Source organism: Orcinus orca, chromosome 10 (genome assembly GCF_937001465.1).
Source record: "Orcinus orca chromosome 10, mOrcOrc1.1, whole genome shotgun sequence".
NCBI lineage: Eukaryota > Metazoa > Chordata > Mammalia > Artiodactyla > Delphinidae > Orcinus > Orcinus orca.
The window spans coordinates 39,021,810-39,042,955 of NC_064568.1; the positions used below are offsets into that span (position 1 = coordinate 39,021,810).

Consider the following 21,146-nt stretch of genomic DNA (forward strand, 5'->3'; position numbering starts at 1 on the left):
TTCTCGGCCCTGCAGCTCCAAGCCGCGTAGTTTTATTTGTGGGGAAGCACGGGGCTGTACACAATAAATAACATGGATATAGGAACTGTGCCCTAATCGCGGCTGGAGGTGGGGATGGGGCAAAACATCGGCCAGGCCTTTGGCCTGCAGCTGGACAGGGGTAGGGCCCCCAACCTCGGGCAGCAGGCGACCTGCGGCTGGGGACCGCGACAGACACTCCCCTCAGAGTTCCACGCGAGTGTCGCGGTAGGCCCGGTCCAGGGTCCACTCCGGCTGCGAGTCGGCGCCACTTTCGCGGGCCAGGCGCTCCATCTCCTGCTGGAACAGTGCCTGCCGCGCCCGGCTGGGGTCCACGTTGATCCAGTTGTTGGCGATCCACTTAGTGCCACGCGTGACCAGGCAGCCCCCGTGCAGCGAGTAGTCGTCCACGTCGCCCACCCAACCTAGGAGAGGAGGATGGTGTGAGCAAGGGAGGGGACCAGAGGGAATCTAGGCTGGACTGAGCTGAGCTTGTGGGCTGACCCTGAGCTTGGCCTCATATTGCCCAAGTGCATGGCAAGGGTAGGCCCAGCTGTGCACACCTTCAGTGGCAAACATCTGGCCACAAGGCCTCCTTGGGGGCTCAGCATCTTTCTCTAGCGAATGCCTTATCAACACCACTGGCTCTCTGAAATCAGCTTTCTTGCTGCCCGGCCTGTCCACAGCCCTTCCCAGTCTGAGCTACTAAGGTGCACGTGTCCCCCGCCCCAGTCAGCTGGAAGGCTAGGGCATCAAGGAATGACAGGGTTCCAGAGAGCCCAGGAGGCTGCACAGGTGCAGGCTGCTGAAGTCACTGAGGATGGTCTTTGGGAGGCACTAGGGGCAAAAAAACATTTGAAGGGCAGCCAGAAACAGCTCACCAGGGTGGCAACCAGGGCTGGGTAAAGGGAAGCTTCCCTCAAGTCAGCCCTGGCCTGGCCACAGGTCCTCACCTTGCCCATCAGGCAGGTAGTTGTACCAGAAGACTGCTGTGCCCTGGCGGGGCTTGACACGCAGGTTCCCCTTGTCACAGTGCCTCCGAGTGTCACGGAGGTCAACATCATCCTGAATCAGACTCTGTGGGCAGCAGAGTGGTGGGGTTTTCAAGCTGCCCTGACTGTATGGCCAGGAGCCTAAGGACAGGCAGTCAAAGGTGGCCAGAGGGAAACCAGTCAGATGTCCCCAGGGGACTGTTTAGGCCTCATCCCAGGTCTGGAGGGGTATGTACTGTTTGCCCAAGGCCCTGCCATCCCACCAGAGTAACAGCTCGGTTGGCCCTTACCATTTCGTCATAGGTTCTGTTGTCTGCTACAGGAAAGACAGTCTCGCCCCCACCGGTGACGTTGTTCAAATAAAACAGCACTGTCATGTAGCTGTAAGGCAGGGGGACTGTTGAGCAGGTTCCCAGCTGTGGATGCTTCCCAGGGGCTTACCTGTGGGCAGGATAAGCTGCCCAGGTCCCCAAGGGCCAGAGGGGCAGGCTGGGATCAGTGACAACACGGCAGGTCAGTACCAAGATGTCCCTAGCCCATTCTTCTTCCCACAAACCCAGTCTCTTTCTGTCAGTCACAATGTTTTTTTATGGCCAAGATCACAGGTGCAATTAGCTAAATTACATGGCCCTGACCAAGGGCCAGCTGGGAAAGGTAGGCTAGCAGAAGCAGCAAGATCATGCAGAGGGCTGGTTGTGACTAGAAGGGGCTGAGCCAGAGCAGCCACGTGAAGAGGAGAGACCTGCCACCATACCTTGGCAGGGGAGGGGGGCATAGCTTCAAAGGGAGAAGCTGAGGTCTCCAGCAGTGCCAGCAGGATCAATAACCAGGGAGGGAGCGGAAAGAATCAGGGGTCCAAACTTGCCCCTTGCCTGAGAGCTCTGGGGGCGGCTTTCAGTGTCTGTGGGTACCTCAGTCTGGCCACTGAGACAAGATGACCACCCCTTTTGGGCCACTTGGTAAACAACCTGAGGGGAGAGATGGGGGTATCCTCGACCAGGATGGCCCAGCACTCTCCTGGCCCCATACCAAGGGGCAAGCCCACAGGGCAGGGCCGTGCTTGTGTCATCGGGGTGCCTGGTCTGGGAGTTGAAGACAGCCCTCAGGTGGGAGGTACTTGCCGGCAGGAGGTCTCGAAGGGTACAGACTCATTGGCTACCAGCTTGGTATGGGAGCAGATGGTCTCTGGGTACACAGGCCCGCTGTCCACATGGGCATGGTAGTGGCCTCCCTCGCCATACCGCACGACCTGCAGCGGCTCGCTGAGTTCCACGATCTCAGGCGACAGGCGGGTGAGGCGCAGTACCCTGGTGGGCATCAGGCATTCAGCTGGGCAGCCCCATGCCAGGTGGCACCCTGAGGGAGCTGGCAAGGTGGACCCTGGGCCTGCCACAAGCTCTGCCCCTATTTCCCCTGGAAGCTCCTTAAGCCACCCCAGACTGGCCCTGTAAGAGCAGGAAGGGGTTACTCATGATGAGCCCTTCTCCCTGGATGCCAGAGACATCCCTGGGTGGGAAAGATGAAATCTTCATTAAGTTGGGGGAGGGGGAGACACTCCCTCCAGGAAGGAGGCTGTTTATCTAAAACCCCTGGCTGCTCAGGGGCAGGGGGTCCTGTGGACAGAGATAAGAGATCACTTCTCTAATTAGCAGAAAACAAACATTCACTCTGTTTCTAATCCCAAATGTCTACTGTTTCCCACAATCAGGGCTAATTTGCTTTTGTTAATTGTCCCCTAATGAGTCCCAATCCTGGTCTAACAAGTGGAACTTAATCCTGAGTTGGCTAATCAATTCCGTTTTCTCAGTCTCAGCTAAGGACTTCTATGGGGGCCCTGCACCAGGGAGGACAGCCTCAGGTGCTCACCTCTGGCGGATGGCGCGCATAACGTGGTGGGCACCTTCGCCCTGGTAGAGCCACGTGTGGTGGCTGTTCCGCACCAGCTGGCTGGACTCTGCCTTGTGGCTCCTCATATACTTGTGAAAGTCGCGAAGGTCCATGTTGGAGAACTCCTGCTGGCTCAGCACTCCTGCACAGGGCACCCATCATTAATGCCCACCAAGCCCATGTGGGGAGGGCATAGTGGGGAGGCTGCACCTTCCTACCTACCCCTGGCCTCAGGCACTGGGGGGCCATGTGCACCTGTCCCTCAACCTGGACTCGGGTCAGATGAAATTGGCTTCTGTCACATTAGGCCCTACGGGAAGACCCAGAGAAGCTCATTTCCTCAGTTTAAGCCCTGATTTTTGCCCCCAAAAGGATGAAGCCCAACCCCTATTAGACTGGCCAGAGAGCAGGGTCTCCAAAGGAAGCTTAAGCCATATGGCCAGGACACTAGGCCAAGGACTGCCCTTGGCCCTCCAGCCTGGCTCTGTAGAGCATGATGGCCACTCTCTGGTCCTGTAGAGGGCGAAGAAAGAGAGCATTCAGTGTTGGGTTTTGTCCAGGGCCTTCCACACTGTAGGGTGTAAGCTGGGATCGGTCCCCAGGAGTTCCTTCGTGACTTCGGGTCTCATCCTGAGTGGAATACACCTGGCCAGTCCTGCCCGCTGGGTAAACCAGCCTACCTCAGCAGAGAAAGCCAGGCCACTCTCCCAAATGAGAACACTCTCCCCTGTTCCTGCTCAACCCACAAAGCTGGGCTGTATCCTCTTAGGGTTCTGGAAGAATAGCTGGTGTCTTTGCTACATGTTATCCCGGCTGACCCAACTGACACACTTCCATGCTTCGGCCCAGATTTCTCTGAGGGTGGGGGCACTCGAGGGCTGTGAGTCTGTCACGAGCTCTGCACATAGGGGCAGTAGCAGCATGATGCCCCTCCAGCCACAGGTCCCAGTCAGATTCTTCACTGTGGGTTCACCAGCCACAAAGCCATTCTTCCAAGTCCTATTTCCTCAACTGGTCCAGAACTTGGACATGAGAGTAATGACTACACCTTAGAAACTTCCTGGGGGTTATTACCAAAGGCGAGGGTGCTTACAGGACAGCACTCCTGCCCACATGACCCCAAGCAGTTAGCATGACTCCAGGTGGGCAAGAGGAAGGCAAGGGGGACCTTGGTTAGACCAGAGAGGCCGACTGCTAGGGCAAGACCGTGTGCCTGGCTGGAGAGAGGCAGATGCCAAGCTGACCTCACTGTTCCTTTGCTCCCGCTATACCACTCTGCCCTCTGCCAGCCAGCAACCATACCTCCTGTACCCCAGATGCTGCCTGGTGAGGTCAAAAGAGCCTCCAAGAACTGCCCTCTAGACTGTCACCAAAGGGAATGGGAGAGTCTAGCTACTGCCTACTTCCCAGGGGTAAGGGCAAGGCTGGATCCTCACCTCCTCATCTCTGGCTACTCTAGAAGCTGGGCATAGAGGCTACCTGGCTTGGGGGGCAGGAGGCTCACAGCGACAGAACTGTGGCAAGGTATGAGCTCACCATCACCATCAGGGTCAGCCTTGATCGCAGAGTACATCTCCTGAATGTTCTCTGGAGTCATCCACCGTCCATTTCCCAGGCGAGTCTGGGCCAGGACCTAAAGCACAAAATGGTGCCTCAGTGGGGTGGCCCCAGTGATGGAGAGTCACCAGAGCACAGACAGCTGCCTAGTTCCTTCTGTAGGGCTGAGGGTTCAGGTGATAGGGCATGGGTGAGGACGAAGGACAGAGCCCAAGGTCCCTGAGCTGAAGTGAGGGTAGGCAGAGAGGTCTAGAGGCATCTGGGGAGGAAGCCAGAAGACAGTCAAAAGACCTGTGGGCCATGACCATTCTCAGCCCTGGTGGGACTGTGGCTTCCATGGGGAACACTGTCAGCCTATTGGAGGCAGAGCAAAGGACAGGCCTGTGTCCCACCCAGATACCCCAGGTGAGGTGGGGGAGGCCAGGGCCTGGGTGCGAAAAGGGAAGAGGCACCATGGGGAGGCCTGGCCAGTGAACAACCACCAGGCCCCTTAGGAAGATCGGGCTCGGTGAGGCACTCTATATAGGCAAGGGACCCTGCACCCCACCAAGACCTCTCTCAGAAGCCTGGGTGTGAGGGGCTTGCAGAGAGAGATGCAGACTTCTGGCTTCCTCTGAGCTGCCACCCCATCCACCATGAATTCTGTGGGGCTCCCAGCAACAGCAGCAAGGAATCCAGACCACAGACAGCACACCACCTGGGAACTGTGGCAATAAATGCCATTACCTCCAGGTAGATTCTCCTGCCATCCTCTGGGGTTCCCAGGGCAGCAAGGGGCTCTCTAGGAGGGAAAGTGGACCCTGGGCATGCCCAAGTTGATCTGAGGTGGCATCTGACTCTTGGGGCCAGGGCCGAGCAGTACAAGTGACCTGGCCACCAGAAACAATTTTGGGCATTCCCACCCTGGTGCCTACTCCAGGCCCCAGGATCCCAACCTCATGGAGCTGCAGGCGACCATCATGGTTTTGGTCCAGCAGCTGGAAGAGGTCCAGCTGGCTGATTTGCATTGTGCCCATTGCTTCCTCATACTCTTCGGTGGGCAGGATCTGGCTGCGTTGTAACCCCTTCATCTGTGCCAGGTGGATGATGAGCCGACACTCCTCATCACTCAAGAAGCCAGGGATTTCTGCCAGAAGAGGTGGGGTGGGGGGTGAGGCCAAGAACCGGGCCAGGATGCTGATGCACCAATAAATACCTTCCTCTCTGCAGGGTTCTTGGGGTAGTCCCTGTCCCCTGCTGGTCACCAAGTCAGGAGGACTTCACATCTGCTCTAGACCGTGACCCCAAGGTCAAGTTGTCCTGCAAAGGTTAGCCAGCGTTTGGAACATGGGGCCTCTCTTTTTGATGCTGAGAGCACACAATTTCCAGGGGAGTCCTGGGAGGTGAGCCAGAGCAAAGCTGGGGATGGGCTAACCCACCTTGGAGTGGGACCAAAGGCCAGAGGGTGGACCTGAGGGGTAGAGGGGTGACCTCCACTCCTTACTGGGTATATATTTTAAAAGGGCGGGGGGAATGTTGGCAGGTTTTTGCCTTCATTATTGCTTTTCGGCATTGTTCAAATAAAAACAAAGTGAATACATCCAGCATTCTAGGCCTTGCCCTCCATTCTCTTGCACAAGTGGGTGCTGGTCATCCGTCCACTACTGAGTTGCCCAGCGCTGGGAGGTCAGTGGGGGTCACTCAGGTTTTTAGCAGATGCTCTGAGAAGATGCCCCAGTGTCCTTTGCTTTGGGAACAAATGTACACTGAATGCCTACTCCATGCCTCTAAGCCCAAGTAAAGGCCAGTCAGGCCTGGGGCTTAGCTCCAGTGGCTGGATGACCCCACACCAGCTCCACAAGCAGCTCAGTGGAGCTGGAACGTGAAGCTCACACCTGGCGAGCCCACATCCCAGTGACTCCAGGCACTTCCAGGGCTGGAGCCTGGGCCTTGCTTCATTCTCTTGTTCCTGGGAGAGAGGACTTCCTTTGACGGGGCACAAGAGGCCCACACAGGAACTGACTGGAGGAAGGGCCATGCCGCCACTGTGACCCCTCAGAACTCCTGCAGAGTGGTCTGCCACTTTTCTGGGTTATTCTCTCAGCATGAAGTTCCAGTCATTGCCAAGAGTAAGGGAAATGGCCATTCGGAGCCAGGATTGGAGCAGTTTTTAATAGTAATCACAGCAGATCACACTTAGGGAGCACAGACTCTGTGTCCTGTCCTAAGCATGTCATCAACCCCGTAATCCGTATACTCATCCTAGAAAACCAGGCCCCATTAATTCACCCTTCCTCTCCCTGAGGATCCCCCAAGCACAGAGACATCAGCAACTTGGCCAGGGCCCCACAGGCTGTCATACTCCAGAACCCAGGCTCACAGCCAGATTCAGCTTCCATAGGTAGGTGACCCAGATGCGATGACACTGAGGACAGGACAAAAGCCACCCCACCCCACCCCCACCTCCAGCCTGCCTGATCCCCTCAACCTGTCAAACCCAGAAAGGGTGTGAGCCATCCACTGGGGGACCAAATTGCTAATCACCAGTCACCTCCTGATCATTTAAAAAGATAAACAAACAAGAAAAGTAAACCAGAAAAAGAAAACACAGGCCCAGGTTTCTTCAGTTTATTAGGTGCCAGTCATTCACAGGCCCAAAGGAGATGCCACCCTCTATACAGCCCCCTGCCATGTGCTATTCAAATGCAAACAGCCCAGGTCAGCACACTGGGGCCTAACCAGGTGGGTCTGAGCACATGGAAGCTGGGCAAACATTGGCTCCTGGGGTGTGGGTATAGCCCTTATAAAGCCCCCAACCTCAGTGCACTGAGACCAAGGCAGAGAAAGCAGGTGATGGATCAAGGGCTGTGGCAGCTGGTGGCACTGGTGGTGCTGTCGGGTGACGGTGGGGCAGGGGCTCCCTGGGGCCCCACGCGGTGCATGGCCATTCCCCAAGCCATGGCGCTGTGCCACGACATTGGCTACACAGAGATGCGGCTACCCCACTTGCTGGACCATGACACAGCAGCCGAGGCCATCCAGCAGTCAGTCAGCTGGTTGCCCCTGCTGGCCAGGGAGTGCGACCCTGATGTGCGCCTCTTCCTCTGCTCCCTCTTTGCCCCGGTGTGCCTCGACAGGTAGGGCAGGGGCTCCCAGGTAAGGGTGGGGGCCTGCTCTGGAAGCTCTTCACTAATCATTGCTGTGTACCTATCAGTGACAGGAGGATGAAGGATTGTTTTGTCAGGGTGTTGCTGGCAGAGAGCGCAGATGCCCATGGGACACAGGAGACATAGGCAGGGGACTATCAATGGTGTGCACCCTTGGTCTGGATCCACAAATCAACAAGGGCTCTTAAATGTCAAGGTAGGGCAAGTGAGCAGCCCGCTCTAGGCTAGGGGCTGAGAACCCCTCTCCAGTGAGGTGTGGCAACTCTGTCTGCCCAAAGGATCCTGGCCAGAGATGGAGCCACGGCTCATCTGGTGGCTTTTTCTCTCAGAGTCCAGAGATTGCAAGGCTGATTCCTCTTCCCCAGCCTAACCTACCCAGTGAACAACAGCTCCCTCAGTTTCTTCTTTGCAGAGCCAGGGCCCTTCCGAGAGCCTCAGGGTGACCATGCCTGTAGCAGCAAGAATGGGCTCTTTCAGAAACTGAGGATTGGGCCCCTTTGCTCTTGGCCAACCCCAGTCCTGGCTAGAAACTGCAGTATCCTGCAGACCTTTCAGGACAAGAGGGAGGGCCCTGCTTTCTCCCTCCAAGATGGCGAGTGAAGGCCCAGAGTGCAGGGCCCCTCCCACAGCCCTCTCCCAGGCACTAGGTATCCACCGGAGCTGTAGGGGGAGATGCACTGCAAAGGTGGAAAGCAGCCTGGGCCAGGGCAGGGGTGGGGCTGGGATTACAAGACAGAAGGGCTGGGAGACCCAGGGCTGAGGGCTAAGATTTCAGCAAGCAAAGGAGCAAGAAGCCCAGCTGCAGGGCTGTTGCTAGGTGACCAGGGTGTCGTTGCCCAACAACTGTGGAGTTTCTGGCCAGGCCTAGAGCTAGGAGCACACAGAGGCCCCAGCTTGGAATCCAGGAACCCTGGTCCTGAGCACCCGCTGCCCCTGACACTTTCCCTGCCCTGCAGGGTCATCTACCCGTGCCGAAGCCTGTGCGATGCCGTGCAGACCAGCTGCGCCCCCATCATGGCCTGCTATGGCTACCCCTGGCCAGCCATCCTGCACTGCGGACGCTTCCCCGCTGGCCACGGCCTCTGCGTGGCTGCCATCTCCAACGGCTCCTGCCCGAGCCGCCCACGTGAGTCTCTACACAGCTTCTAGGCTGGTCTAACCCTTTCTCAGCCCCACAGGCTGCACCCCACCCTTTCAAATCACAGCTCTCGGGGATCAGGTAACTGGGTCTCTCTGGTGGGAAAGAAGAGGGACAACCCACAGCGGCCATCCATCTCAGAAAGGGTAAAGAACAAGGGGAAAGTGGGAGAAACCCCTGCTGATGGCTCCCCTCCTCCACCCGGGGTCCAGGGGGAGCCTCACTCAGCTCCTCCCCCCAGTGCCGCGTGCCAGCTGCAGGGACTGTGAGTTGCAGGACACCAGCTTGTCCAAGGAGGTCCTGGACACGCTCTGTGCTAGCGATTTTGGTGAGCCTCTGGTGCCCAGCACCCCTTACACCCCCTTACAAGTGGGTTCATTACAACTCCTGGCTTGGTGCTAAGACAAAAGAAAGAGGGGATACCCAAACATTATGCCTGATTAGAACTAAAAAATAAGTTCCTTTAATAATTGCTAAAAAAACAACATTCCAGGAGGACAGGCCTTCTCTAGGACCCTGATTCCAAGAGCAGAACATCAGACAAGAGGGTTTGGCTTACCAGGTGGAGGGGAAGATGGGGATACTCAGAGGGGCCAGGCTCATCACCTCGGCCCTCTGATCCCATTCAGCAGTGAAGGTTAGGCTCTCCTGGCGCAGTGGGTCATCCTCCGGACCCTCAGACTGCGACCTGGACTCACAGCTAGAGGTGCTGAAGGCGGGCTCACTGCCCCCTGGGGAGCTGGCGCCTACTCTGCGATGCTGGCTACAGCTGGATGCCACGTGTGTGTACAACCTCCTGCGCGGAAAGTATGCTGGGACCTACGTGCTGAGTGGGGAGGTGCAGGGTCACGGTCTGCTGGTAACCACGGCCTATGGTTGGAGCCAGGGCCACAGAAATCTGCAGCTGGCCATGTGCAGGTGGCATCATCACCAGTGCCCAGAATAGAGTCAACCCAGGTGGGGAGAGCCTGGGACTTTATAGCCACAGCCTCTGCAGTGGCCACGCAGACCATGTGCTCCCCTGGACACACATAAAACCCTCTTTCTGCTGCCCTCCATGGATATTTGCAGACCAGAGTCCAGAGTAACTCCAAGGCTCACCCAGGACCAGCACAAGGCAGGGCAGAAGTCCACTTCTGTGGTCCTTCCTCCTGGAAAAAGTCAGCTAGGCTTGTGTGCTGGGCAGGCAAGACTACCTTTCTGAACTTCCCAGACCTGGGATGCCGGCCTGGCTGATGCCCTGCTCCTGCCCACAAGCCCCAGCATCCCAAGCTGAGCCTCAGGGCAGGCACAAAGCCTCAGGCTACGCTCACCCAGGCACTATGCTGCTTGTCAAGCCCCAGACAGACTCAATTATATCTTCCTGACCTTTACTGAGTCCACAATCCTGCCAAGCAGCGGGCCTGTGGAACAGCAGGGGGGTTCATACAGAAAACTGCATTAAGCTGCTTACAAACCTGAACTAATATGCATACTACAATTCTTTCCCTACTTCTGCGCTTCTGTCAAGAGAGCACAGTGGTCTTATGTAACTGCTTTATTGTTTTTTTTAAGCTGAAAAAGAATAGGTCTGGAAATCCTATAATAAAGCAGTTATGGTTTTAACATACATTGTTTTGTGTACTGGTATCAATTACTCATTTACCTTAAATAGTTAAGAAAGTGGACTAAAACTCTTGCTGGCCCACTGGAAGTGCCCCCTGCTGCTCTTGAAGAGGGTGCCAAATAAGGTGGCACCTGCCCAGGGTGATGGTGGAGGCCACTCTGCACACAAAGACAGGTGCTGGACTGGCTGAGAGTATCTAGTAAACCCCTCCAGCTGGCCAATAATTGTCAGCAGTAGACTCTGGCCGCTGGACACACAGCCATATCAAATCAGGCCTTCCACACATGCAGCTAACCTTTAGGGGCAAAGACACAATTAACAAATAAATACAGAAGATAGTTTCCAATGATGCTAAGCGCTGAGAAGAAAACGGAGCAGGCTGACACAACAGAGAGCCTGGAAACCTCTTGAGACCAGTCTGAGGTGGAGAGAGGTCTCTGAGGAGGCGAGGTTTGAGCAGAGGCCTGATGCGGGGGAAGGCACCCTCAGTGAGAGCCAAGTCTGAGGCTTCTGGTGGAGGGAACTGTGCATATAAAGGCGCCAAGGCAGGACTTCCCTGGTGACGTAGTGGTTAAGAGTCCGCCTGCCAGTGCAGGGGACACGGGTTCGAGCCCTGGTCCAGGAGGACTCCACATGCCGCGGAGCAACTGGGCCCGTGTGCCACAACTACTGAGCCTGCGCTCTAGAGCCTGCGAGTCACAACTACTGAGCCTGCGTGCCACAGCTACTGAAGCCCACGAGCCTAGAGTCTGTGCTCTGCAACAAGAGAAGCCACCGCAATGAGAAGCCCATGCACCCTGAGGGGTAGCCCCCGCTCACCGCAACTAGAGAAAGCCCACACGCAGCAACGAAGACCCAACACAGCCAAAAATAAATTAATTAATTAAAAAAAAAAGGCGCCAAGGCAGCAATGAGCTTGGTGTCTGAGAATCAACAGGGGGTGAGTGAGGGAAGGGTGGTGGGAGATGAGGTCTGAGAGATGAGAGGGTCTTGGAGCACCAAATGAGACGTAGAAGTGGAATGGGAAATCATGGAGGCTTTTAAGGAAGGGAGTGATGAGATCTGATCTGCTGTTTAAATACAGAATGAGTGTGAGGTGGAGGGAGAAGTGAGCCACATGAGAGAAAACAATGTCCCTAGAGAGGCGACAGTGAGTCAGAACTGGAACACCTCCCTTCTGAACTGAACAGGACAACGGTCCAAATCCTTGGGAAATGCCTACCACAGTCAAGCAGGTATCCTCCAGGAACTCACGGGGGGGCCTTTTGTGGCCCAGGTCCCACTTACCAAATGTCTCTAGGAACAAAGGTGGGAAACAGGAAATTTCCCCCAAAGGGAGAGGCTGAAGGTTACGTGAGGATTTCCCTGTGAAGTGGTGGGGTTCCCTTCCAAAGAGATGGAGGCACCCTAGGGTAAAACCCAGTCCCCTTGCCCCAGCTGACACCCTGAACACCTACCCCTTGAGCCCTGGCATTTTGGGTCCCTGATGGTGGGTCACAGTAGGGCAAGGTGGCATAGCGGGCCCATTCTCCTTGGGCCCTGCCTGCCTCTTTAGGGCGACAGTAGGTGGATGGACAGGCAGGCACAGAAAACAGAGACACTGCTCCTTCTTGGGGTGAGGCTTCCTTCTTTGGATTCATCCAACACCACGTTCAGGAACTGCCCCTCCTTGGACACCCTCTCCCCTGTGGTTAGCCTGTCTCACAACTGGACTTCTTATAATCACCGACCTCTTCCTCATTTGTCTCACCTCATTTCACCAAGCAGCAAGCCCCAGGACTTTCTGAGTAAAACCTGGGGCATCTTTCACCAATAGACTCAAAGGTAGTGTAAGAATTTTGGAGGAAATGAGAACAATGATTAGGAAGGTCTTGCTGCAACTGCCCAGTTCTCCTAATCATGCCCTTTGTAATTTATCTGCACAAACAGAAACCCATCTGATGGCTTAACCAGAATCAGTTTACCTTTTGTCAAATCTCTTCTGCTTCCCGTAATGTACTCTTGGTGACTTCGGGTCTGGGTTTCTCATTCTCTGCTTTGTAGGACTTTGACGCAACAAGCTGCATGTTAGGGGGTTAGGGTTAGGGGTTATGCCTCATGGCTCACTTAACCTAACATATGTCTGAATTAAGTACATACGGGTCCAAAAAGGCTGATGAGAGAAAGTACACCCACCTCAATGTGTCCGTCTCACAACAGTGGAGTAGTAATGGGGAGAGTTGTTCCCTTGCCTGGATCACCTGTTCCTTGACAGCTACCTGGCTTCATCCCACAGCTCCTGCGGGTCTGTGCTCAAATATCCTTCTCAGGGAGGCCCACCCTGACCACCTTACTCAGTTTCAACTCCAGTTGAAATTCTGCCTTACTTGTCTGTGATCACTTATCACCATCTGACACACCATGCGTGTTTATTTGTCTGTAACCTCATTCGACTGTCAGCTTCAGGTGTTTTTTGTTTTCCTATTTTGTCCAATTCTGTATTCCCGGCACCTGAACTAGTGCTTTGCTCAGACTTCAACATTATGCAATAATAATAATAATCTTTTAGTGCCTTCCCTACAACAGGACTGACATCCTAATCTATGTGAAATCATTCTCACAGGTCTAGGCATAATCCCCAACCAGGGCCCTCGCCTTAGGGTTGACAGCATGCGCTCAGATGCTCTGCTTTGGTTCCCAGTCCCCTCCTGAAAGCCCCTTACCCCTTCCATCCCCCAGCAGCCAGGAACACCTCAGGTCTGCAGGTAAGTGTGTCACTGAGGCTGGGTACCCAGGACTGGGGTGGGAAAACCTATCTTGGGCAAGGTCATGGGTCTGGGGACCCCCATCTTGTTGGTACTGGTAGTCTTTGAAGGACTTCAGGGTCTTCACAACTAGCACGTTGGCTTTAGAGTGCAGGCTGTAGAGAAAGTCTGCCTTGTTCTAATCCTAGCTTCACCCTGAACTAGCTGTGTGAGCCTGGCCAAGCAACAGGGGCTCTCTGTGCCTCACTTTCTCACCCACTAGCCTGACAGTGGGACCTACACACACCTCATAGAGGGGTTGTGAGAATTAAATGGAATGATCACATAAGTCTAGCACATAACAAGAGCTCAGAAAATGTGAGCTATGATGCTGGTTCCAAATGAGGTCACCCTGGAAGGCTCTGCCTACTGTAATGGCTGAACACAAAACTCCATCCTAAGAAGAATCCCAGAGTGCTGGTAGCAAAGGCTGGTGCCCTTGTGGGGCAGGTTTGGGGGGCACCAGCTTACCCACATTTGGACAGCCTGCTTATCAGACCCACTTTGGGAGTGGAATTTCCCCTTACAGGTCCTGAGATCAGCTAGGACCTGGTTATCAGTCTGTCCGACCCTCCCCCCATTCTAGAATGTGACAGAATTAACCATGGCAGGGAGCCTCCAAAGACAGTTTCAATGAAATGTTTAGACACTAGCTTCTAGATCACATTGCTCAGCCCTGTGATGGAAGGATCAGCTGCAGAGAGTAGGGGTCACAGAGGGGAGTGTGGAAAGGTCAGCCTGTCACCCTATATTGGAGATGGGGGCGGGTACCTCACTTGGGGCAACCTCTGGGTGGAAAAGAAAGGGCTACTTTGAAACAGCCATTTTCAAAACAGTAGTCACGTGGTCAAATGAGCCTCAAGGCAGCCACCAAATCGTAGCCCCTGACCCTTCCTGGGGGTGCCCAGCGAACTTACCGAAGAGCAGCGGCTTGAGGCTGAGGGTTCGGATGAAGTGATCCCTGTCGGCGACCAGCTGGACCTTGCGCTCATACCCCACCTAAGGGAAAGCGGCACAGCGGGCAGCTCGGGCGCCAGGCCCCTACGTGCGAGAAAGGAAAAGACGCCCCGGCCCGGTGGGCGGCGGCGGGCGAGTGAGGGGGTGCGCGCGGCAGGCCGGGACGGCGCAGGGAGCAGCGTGGAGCCCCAGGCTGACTGCCGGCCTTCTCGGGCTCGGCGGTGCAGGGCCTGGAGCGCGCCGCGGCGGAGGCCTCACCTTGATGCCCTCCAGCCGCGTGAGGGGAGGTAAGGTTGGCGCGGGCCCGGGGCCCTGGGCCCGGCGCTGGGGCCCGGGGTCGCTGCTGTCGTCGCCGTTGCTGTAGTGTACGAAGAGCAGCAGCGCCAGCACGTTGCCCAGGTACAGGTGCACGAACACCATCAGCACCAGGAAGTAAGCGCGCGAGCAGATGCCGCGAGGCTTGCACAGCGGCCGGACCGGTGTGTCCTCACAGTCACCCAGTCCCGCCGCTGCCCCGGCCGGGTCGTGCTGGGGCGGCGCCCACTGAGGACTCACAGCCTCAGGCCGCCGGCCTGCCGCCGCCGCCGCCGCCATGGTGCCCAGGTTGCGCGCGCACCCAGGGGAGGGGCCGCGGGGTTGTCAGCGTCGCGCCGCGCCGTAGCCAGAACCACCGCCGCCGAGCCAGCGCGCGCGGCGGTCACCAGCAGGGGGTTCCTGGGGATCCCGCGCCCGCGCTGCACTCAAGATCTCCGCTTCTTGAACCCCGGCCCACACTGAAGTTCCTCTTCCCGAGCTGCTTTATCGTTAGTAGGAGATGCACACTCCCCAGGGCAGAAGCCGCCCCCCAAATGTAGATGCAGACAAGAGCAGCACAGTTACAGGAAACCCCACTGGTAGTTCCTCCGTTCCCCGGTTGAGACGCACTTCCCTCTTCCCGGAACAGTATGGTCTGCATTTTCTCGCTCCCAGGAGTGGGGTGGCAACAAGGAGGAGGCAGTGCCAAAAGATGATTCAATATTGCGGCGGGTTGGGGCGCCGCGGAATCCGATGACTGCGCACATTGTGGTGGCGTCGGACCCAAGGCATTCGGCACTGACACTCGCCAGTGTAGGCGGCCAAGAAACGCCTTGGAGGTCTGCTCTGCGGTCGGTCTGAACCTCCCGGGAAGGGCTGCAGGAGTCAGGTCTTAGGAAGCAACTGCCTGATGTGCGGGGTCGCATAGACGGGGGACCCAGTCTGGAGTGGTCAGACAGGGCTTCCTGGAGGAGCCCTGGCACCCTAACAGTAACCTGCAGGAATGCTGCAGGTGCTCAGGTTCACAGGAACTCTCCTTGCCTCAGCGCTGGCACATATGAAGAGGGAGAAAGGGACTTTTCCATAATTGAGACACCAACGCCTCGGAGGAAAGTTAAACCCAGATTATCCCCAAATATGGATGTGGGAGGACATACCAGTGGCCAAGTGCCCAAACCTGGTCTTTTTCGTTCTCTGCTCACCCCCACCCCCACCCCCGAGGTGGACATGCAGACAAGAGGAACATCATTGAGGCAGGTCCCACCGGTGGTTTGTCTTTACACTGTTAAGACGCCCTCCCCCTCCAACTTCCTCCCAGACAAGTAGAGTGTGCATTTTCTGGTCTTCTCAGTAGGGCAGCCCCATCTTCTTCTCTTGGAGATTCTACACACAATGGCAGATTTCATCAGTGCCCAAGTATTGGGTTGGCCAAAAAGTTTGTTCAGGTTTTTCCATAACATGTTGCTGAACTTTTTGGCCAACCCAATACATGGGTTCATCCAGTCACCTTTAGGGACTATCTTGTCAATCTCCTTAGGAAACTAGAGAAGCACTGTCCAATAAAAGGAGAAGTTCTGGATGTTTTCAAGGCGGGGGGCAGGGCAGGTGGCAATGGGAACCTTTGGGGCTCAGCCAAAGCTGGGATGCTGACCAAACACCTCCAGTGGTCCAGCATCCTGCTTCAGATGGAGTAGGAACTGAGCTCTGTAGGCAACTGGCAAGTCTGGACTCTCCCAACATGGAGGCAAAGACAGAGGCAGCGAGGACCTGGCCCTTCTTCCTGAAATGAATTCCAGATGTCATGGTTTTCTGGTATCCATGAATGAATGTTGAGACCATTTCCTTTTTAGCTTTTTAAAACCTATAATTAAATCACCACAAAATGCTCATGTTCCTTAAACTATTTTCCTGAACTCCATTCTCCTAAGTTCCTATTACCACTATCCAATTGAGTTATGCTTACTGCTATGCACAGCTAACATCACCAGAGGGGCAAGCAGGTTGGGTGGGAAGTGGGGGGCGCCTCACCCCCTTTCTGCTCTGCCTGCTATTGGCTATGGGAATTTCACAACCACAGCATAAACTATAATTTCTTGACCTTTTAAAAGCTATGGCCTTTTTGATATCTAAACCTCTTACCACCCAGGCTGGCTCACCTCACGGGGGTGGCAGTCCCATCTCAGTCATGATACATAGTCGAATCTGGGTCTTGTGCTGAGCTGTGTTTTAATCTCTATTACAAAAGTTGGATTTACTTTCCAATTTCTATCAGTGAATGTTTTTTGTTTTGCCATTTACTAGAATGATGACCTTGGGCAAATTACTCATTTTGGACGGTGACAGCACCTACCTCACAGGGCTGCTGTGACGACTAAGTGGATATGTGCTCAGTGACCATTAGTGTGATTATCTTGTGGGGACAGGAACTGGTCTAACAAATTCAATGGCTATGTCCTCCGTGCCCAAAATAGAGCTCACTATATAGGCAATGCTCAGATTGTTGCAGGAAGCCCTGAAGAGTATGTGGAAAATCCCTCCTCCAGATTTTGCTAGAATGTGCTATCTTCTCTTGTTCTAAGATCACCAAGGGTATGGTGCCAAGGCCATTGGTATCCTGCCCACTGATCTGCAGGAGCAGCTCTTCAGCCCCTGGCCTTGCTGCCTCAGTGAAAACATTCACTAGTGACCAGTTCTGTCTGTGTCTTCCATGTTCTGGAGGCTCCTAGAGGGTAGAGACCATGTATCTTTTGCACACTATTGTATGCCCAGGTGCTGAGCATGGGGCTTGGCACATCTGAAGTCCAAAGAGGAGCAGCTGTGGACTTGACTAGCAGTGTCTGGGACCTCCCCGGCTTTGGCTGCCCTGTGCATGCTGTGCTGCCCACAGCGCTGGAGCCTTCACCCCTATCAGTGAAGTTGCCACCACTCCTGACACCACAAATGCAGACCCCCTTGTTCAGAATCCAAGCTCTGTTTCCTGTCCTCAGCCTTTGGGATTAAACTCCAAACATTTCCAGTTCCTGTCAAGAGTCCTCTCTTCCTAAGCCCAGAGCCCCTGTGAAGCCACAAGTCCCGCTTCCATACTCCATGGCCCTTTGCTCCCACATCTGTTTTGGAGGGACCCAAGGATCTTCTGAATAAGCAGCTCAGGGACTCAGCAGGGCTGTAGGGCATTAGAATCAGTACATTACCACATCCTGGGATCTGTGTTTGGTGGGGAATGGTTTGGCCTGCACCCAAGGAGGGAAAGGAAAGCCAAAAGTACCAGGATATTCCACTTCCCTCCACAGGTGACCTCTCCCCAGAAAGGGAAGAAAGGCAGAGCAGTCAGGCCAGTGGGGCCTTCACAGCCCTCTGCAAGAGGGGACTGGCCAACAGGAAGGCCCCTATTTGGTGCTCAGTGGCCTGAACCCCCGGGGGCATTGACTCAGAAGGCTACTTGGATCCTTTGAAGAATGACTCTGCACACACTTTTATAATCAGAAACTTGCAGTTTATTTTGAATAAACCACTCAAGGTTGAGCAGATGACATCACCTCAACTTTTTCTTTGAAGAAAACAAAGATACATGGTAAATTCATGAAAACACTGTGCCTTCCTTTGCAGGGCAGAAAAATTCTGCCTGACCTTTTCTATCTTCCTGATGTTAACAAGAGACAGCCACTTGAGGCACGAAAGAAAGCTCTCTGCAGATCAAGGGCTGCAGGCTGCAGTCTGGGCACAGAACCTCCTGCAGCTCCAGTGGTTGGGGCCACAGCTGGATGCAAATGCACTATGTGGTAGCTGTGCAGTCCAAAAAATGCCCAGGGTGCCGAGGGTGTGACTTAAGGTGCAGAGCTGCAACTCAGCTCCTGCCGCTGCCATGGCGGTGACACAGAAAGGACTCAATGCAGAGGTAAAAGCTCCAGACACCAGGATCTTCCATGGGCCAATGCAACAGTCACACCCCACCCCTAGGTCCCGCAGCAGGCACTCTTCTCCTTCAGTTAGCTCAGCACTGTCCAACTCTGGGTTCATCTGCTATACTCCTAACTTGTCCTACCGCTCCACCCCGTGGTCCTTTCCTTGCAGGAGATGACAGGAAGAGGCAAAATCTGATTGGGGAGAAAGGGAGCCTGCAGCCGACTATGTACCCCATGACTCCAAGAGTTACAGCTGTCCTCTGCCTTCAAGAGTGATTCAGTTTACAGCTTACATGGTACCTGGGAAATTACCGACTGAGGTGAAAATGTTTGAATATCAAAGAATTTCCAACACAATATTTATTCACAGATCTCCTAAGCAACTCTTCCAGGAGGTCAAGGAGGCCCTATCGAGTATGGACAACTCTGCCGGCCTCAGAGTGGAGGCACTGAAAAAAGCCATAGAAACCCCAGGAATCACAGATGTAACTTCTGAAAGGCCCACAGGACCAGGTTCAGGACAGGTAGGACACCATGCAAACCACTTGTTCCTCTGCACTGTGAAAAAGCTGGCCTTTTTCCCTGGCCCGCCCCTTGTGGTACAGGAGCTGGGACCACAAATCAAGAACCGTGCTGGCCTCAGACTCCCAGACCCTAGAGGTGCTGTCCTCCAATAGCTGAAACCAGGCAAGGGGAGCGCAACCAACCCCTAGAGTGGGTAATGGAGACATACACTCCAGGTTAACATGAAAACAATTTGTGCAAACAAGGTCCCTGAGCCAGGCAGACCAGAGTCCGTCCTTGGGAGGACCATGCTGAACTCTGACCCTAACGTTCACCAGAGGAAAGTGTAGCAGGACAGTGTCAGGTATGGCTGTGTGTGAACCTGGTCAGAGTCACACCACGGGAACACTGGCACAAAAGAAGGAACCAAGGTAAAACAAATTTATTTGGGGGAACAATCCCCTTTAAAAGTGGATCTCTATCTTTAGAAAACAAAAGAAAACTGTGCTGAACTCACATCCCCTGGTCTGGAGGGCCACAAGCCCACCTATGTGTTCTGCTGTGGGCTCTGGCCTGAGTAGCCAGACCCAGGTAAAGCTCACTTTCAAGAATTAAGATGAGTCCACAGACACACAGTGCCATCAGACAGGATGACACCCCATGGCAAGACTCCGTTCTGTATTGTCTCCTCACTGCCAACGTAAGGCAGTGCACCTGACCACAAAAGGGTCTACAAGGACCAGACAGGAGGCACGATGTGATTCCCTGCGCTCCATGCCTATAACTCAGGCCAACTTAATTTCCCACCATCTGCCACCCATGCTCTTCCCTTGGGACTCTAGCTGTGGCCAAACACATATGAATCTGGCAAGCAAAGACCACCGGGGCCCTCTTGCAGTAGAGATTCTGAGGCAAGGTGAGCGGGCAGCATATGTTACATTCTAAGTAAAATAGCTAGAGGTTAAAACACTCCAATGCCAATTTATTTTTAAAAAGGGTTCTGTGTAATTCTATGGTTTGTTTGCCCCCTCTTTTTTGTATAATTGTACAACCTTTGAAAATTATAAGTTGTAATGATCTAATCCTATTAATAGTCATTCAAAAAAAACTTTCCCTCCCTCCCAACAACCATCCAGGGGGAATTAAAGGTCCTGAGAAGAGGCCAATTCAACATGGCCTCTACCCTGGGAAAAACAAAAAGCAAAAGATGAGGGAAAAAAAAAAAACAGAAATCGACTAAGAGGTGTGTGGCCAGTGTCTCTCAGGAGTGGGGCCCTGGCTGTTGCCTGGGGTTGTGAAAGGCAGAGCCTGCAGCATGCAGTACAGCAGCCGGGAGACCTCGCAGCCACATCTTCCTCACTCTGGCACGTCCATGTCCCAACCTAGGTGTCATGGAAATCCTTCAGCAGGGTTCTCCTCCGCTGCTCTGCTATGTGCATCTGGTTCTCTAAGTCCTGCACCAAGGAAGCAAGATAGGTGCTTGCATGGCCCAGTCCCATGAGCAGGGAGCAGCTAAAGCCACCCCACCCCTGCCCCCCTGCCACGGACTCCAAGAAGTCAAAAGCACTGACCTTCCCACCCTTCTCAGCAGCAGCCTCCAGTCTACATGCCAACTACCATGTTACCTATTACCACACCAGCCCTCCCTTGCCTGCCAGAGGATCCAAGAGGACAGCACTTACCCCTCTGTCATAGCTGTCTGCACGCTCCACCTTCCATGACAGGTTTTCGATCTCAGCCTCCAGCTGAGCCTGCTGGTATTCAAACTGTATGGGTAGAGCAGGAGGGTCAAAAGGAGAAGGGGCTGTAGCCGGGGCAGGGCCTGCAGATGGGAGGGGCAGATGCAGCACCTCAGGCTCGCATGAGCTATAGACAACCGTGTCTCTGATACTGTCCTCAGAGAGCAGTGCTACTTCCTGTACCCAGAGCCAGAATCCAATCAAAAGGCTACCTATGGGGCTTCCCTGGTGGCACAGTGGTTGAGAGTCCACCTGCCGATGCAGAGGACACAGGTTCGTGACCCGGTCTGGGAAGATTCCACATGCTGCGGAGCGGCTGGGCCCGTGAGCCGTGGCCGCTGAGCCTGCGTGTCCGGAGCCTGTGCTCCGCAGCGGGAGAGACCACAACAGTGAGAGGCCCGCGGACCGCAAAAAAAAAAAAAAAAAAAAAAAAAAAGGCTACCTATGGAGTAAAGCCATGTGGCAAGGCCACACTCACCCTCCACCCCCAAAGAAAAGGGAAGAACTTAAGCCACTGAAGAGAATGCTCCCAACATACAGTGAAATGGATGCTACAAGAACAAGTCAAAGTGGATATTCACAGACACTGTATTCACTGAACACTGCATTTTTTCAGCCCTTCT

General features: G+C 54.6%; 2 protein-coding genes across 5 annotated transcripts in view; both read right to left on the bottom strand.

Annotated features, from left to right (window-relative positions):
* On the bottom strand, nucleotides 1-15,039 carry P4HTM (prolyl 4-hydroxylase, transmembrane). Its single transcript, XM_004283914.3, has 9 exons — nucleotides 14,343-15,039; nucleotides 14,045-14,126; nucleotides 5,390-5,580; nucleotides 4,434-4,530; nucleotides 2,877-3,039; nucleotides 2,132-2,317; nucleotides 1,301-1,391; nucleotides 972-1,095; nucleotides 1-443 (listed from the first exon to the last, which is right to left on the bottom strand). Exons 1-9 carry the CDS (start codon nucleotides 14,676-14,678, stop codon nucleotides 223-225), a joined length of 1,491 nt encoding a protein of 496 aa, XP_004283962.1. The 5' UTR covers nucleotides 14,679-15,039; the 3' UTR covers nucleotides 1-222.
* A 4,172-nt stretch (nucleotides 15,040-19,211) lies between these two features.
* The window catches only part of ARIH2 (ariadne RBR E3 ubiquitin protein ligase 2), a 45,179-nt gene continuing 43,244 nt past the window's right edge, over nucleotides 19,212-21,146 (bottom strand). For 3 of the 4 annotated variants that reach the window (XM_012538264.3, XM_033413140.2, XM_049716143.1), the window contains 2 exons: nucleotides 20,467-20,550; nucleotides 19,212-20,238 (listed from right to left, as the gene is read on the bottom strand). In XM_012538264.3, coding sequence (XP_012393718.1) covers nucleotides 20,167-20,238; nucleotides 20,467-20,550 — 156 coding nt within the window. In that variant the 3' untranslated portion in view covers nucleotides 19,212-20,166. Of the gene's footprint in view, nucleotides 20,239-20,466; nucleotides 20,607-21,146 lie in introns of all 4 variants that reach the window. The other variant, XM_033413141.2, reaches the window with a different exon arrangement.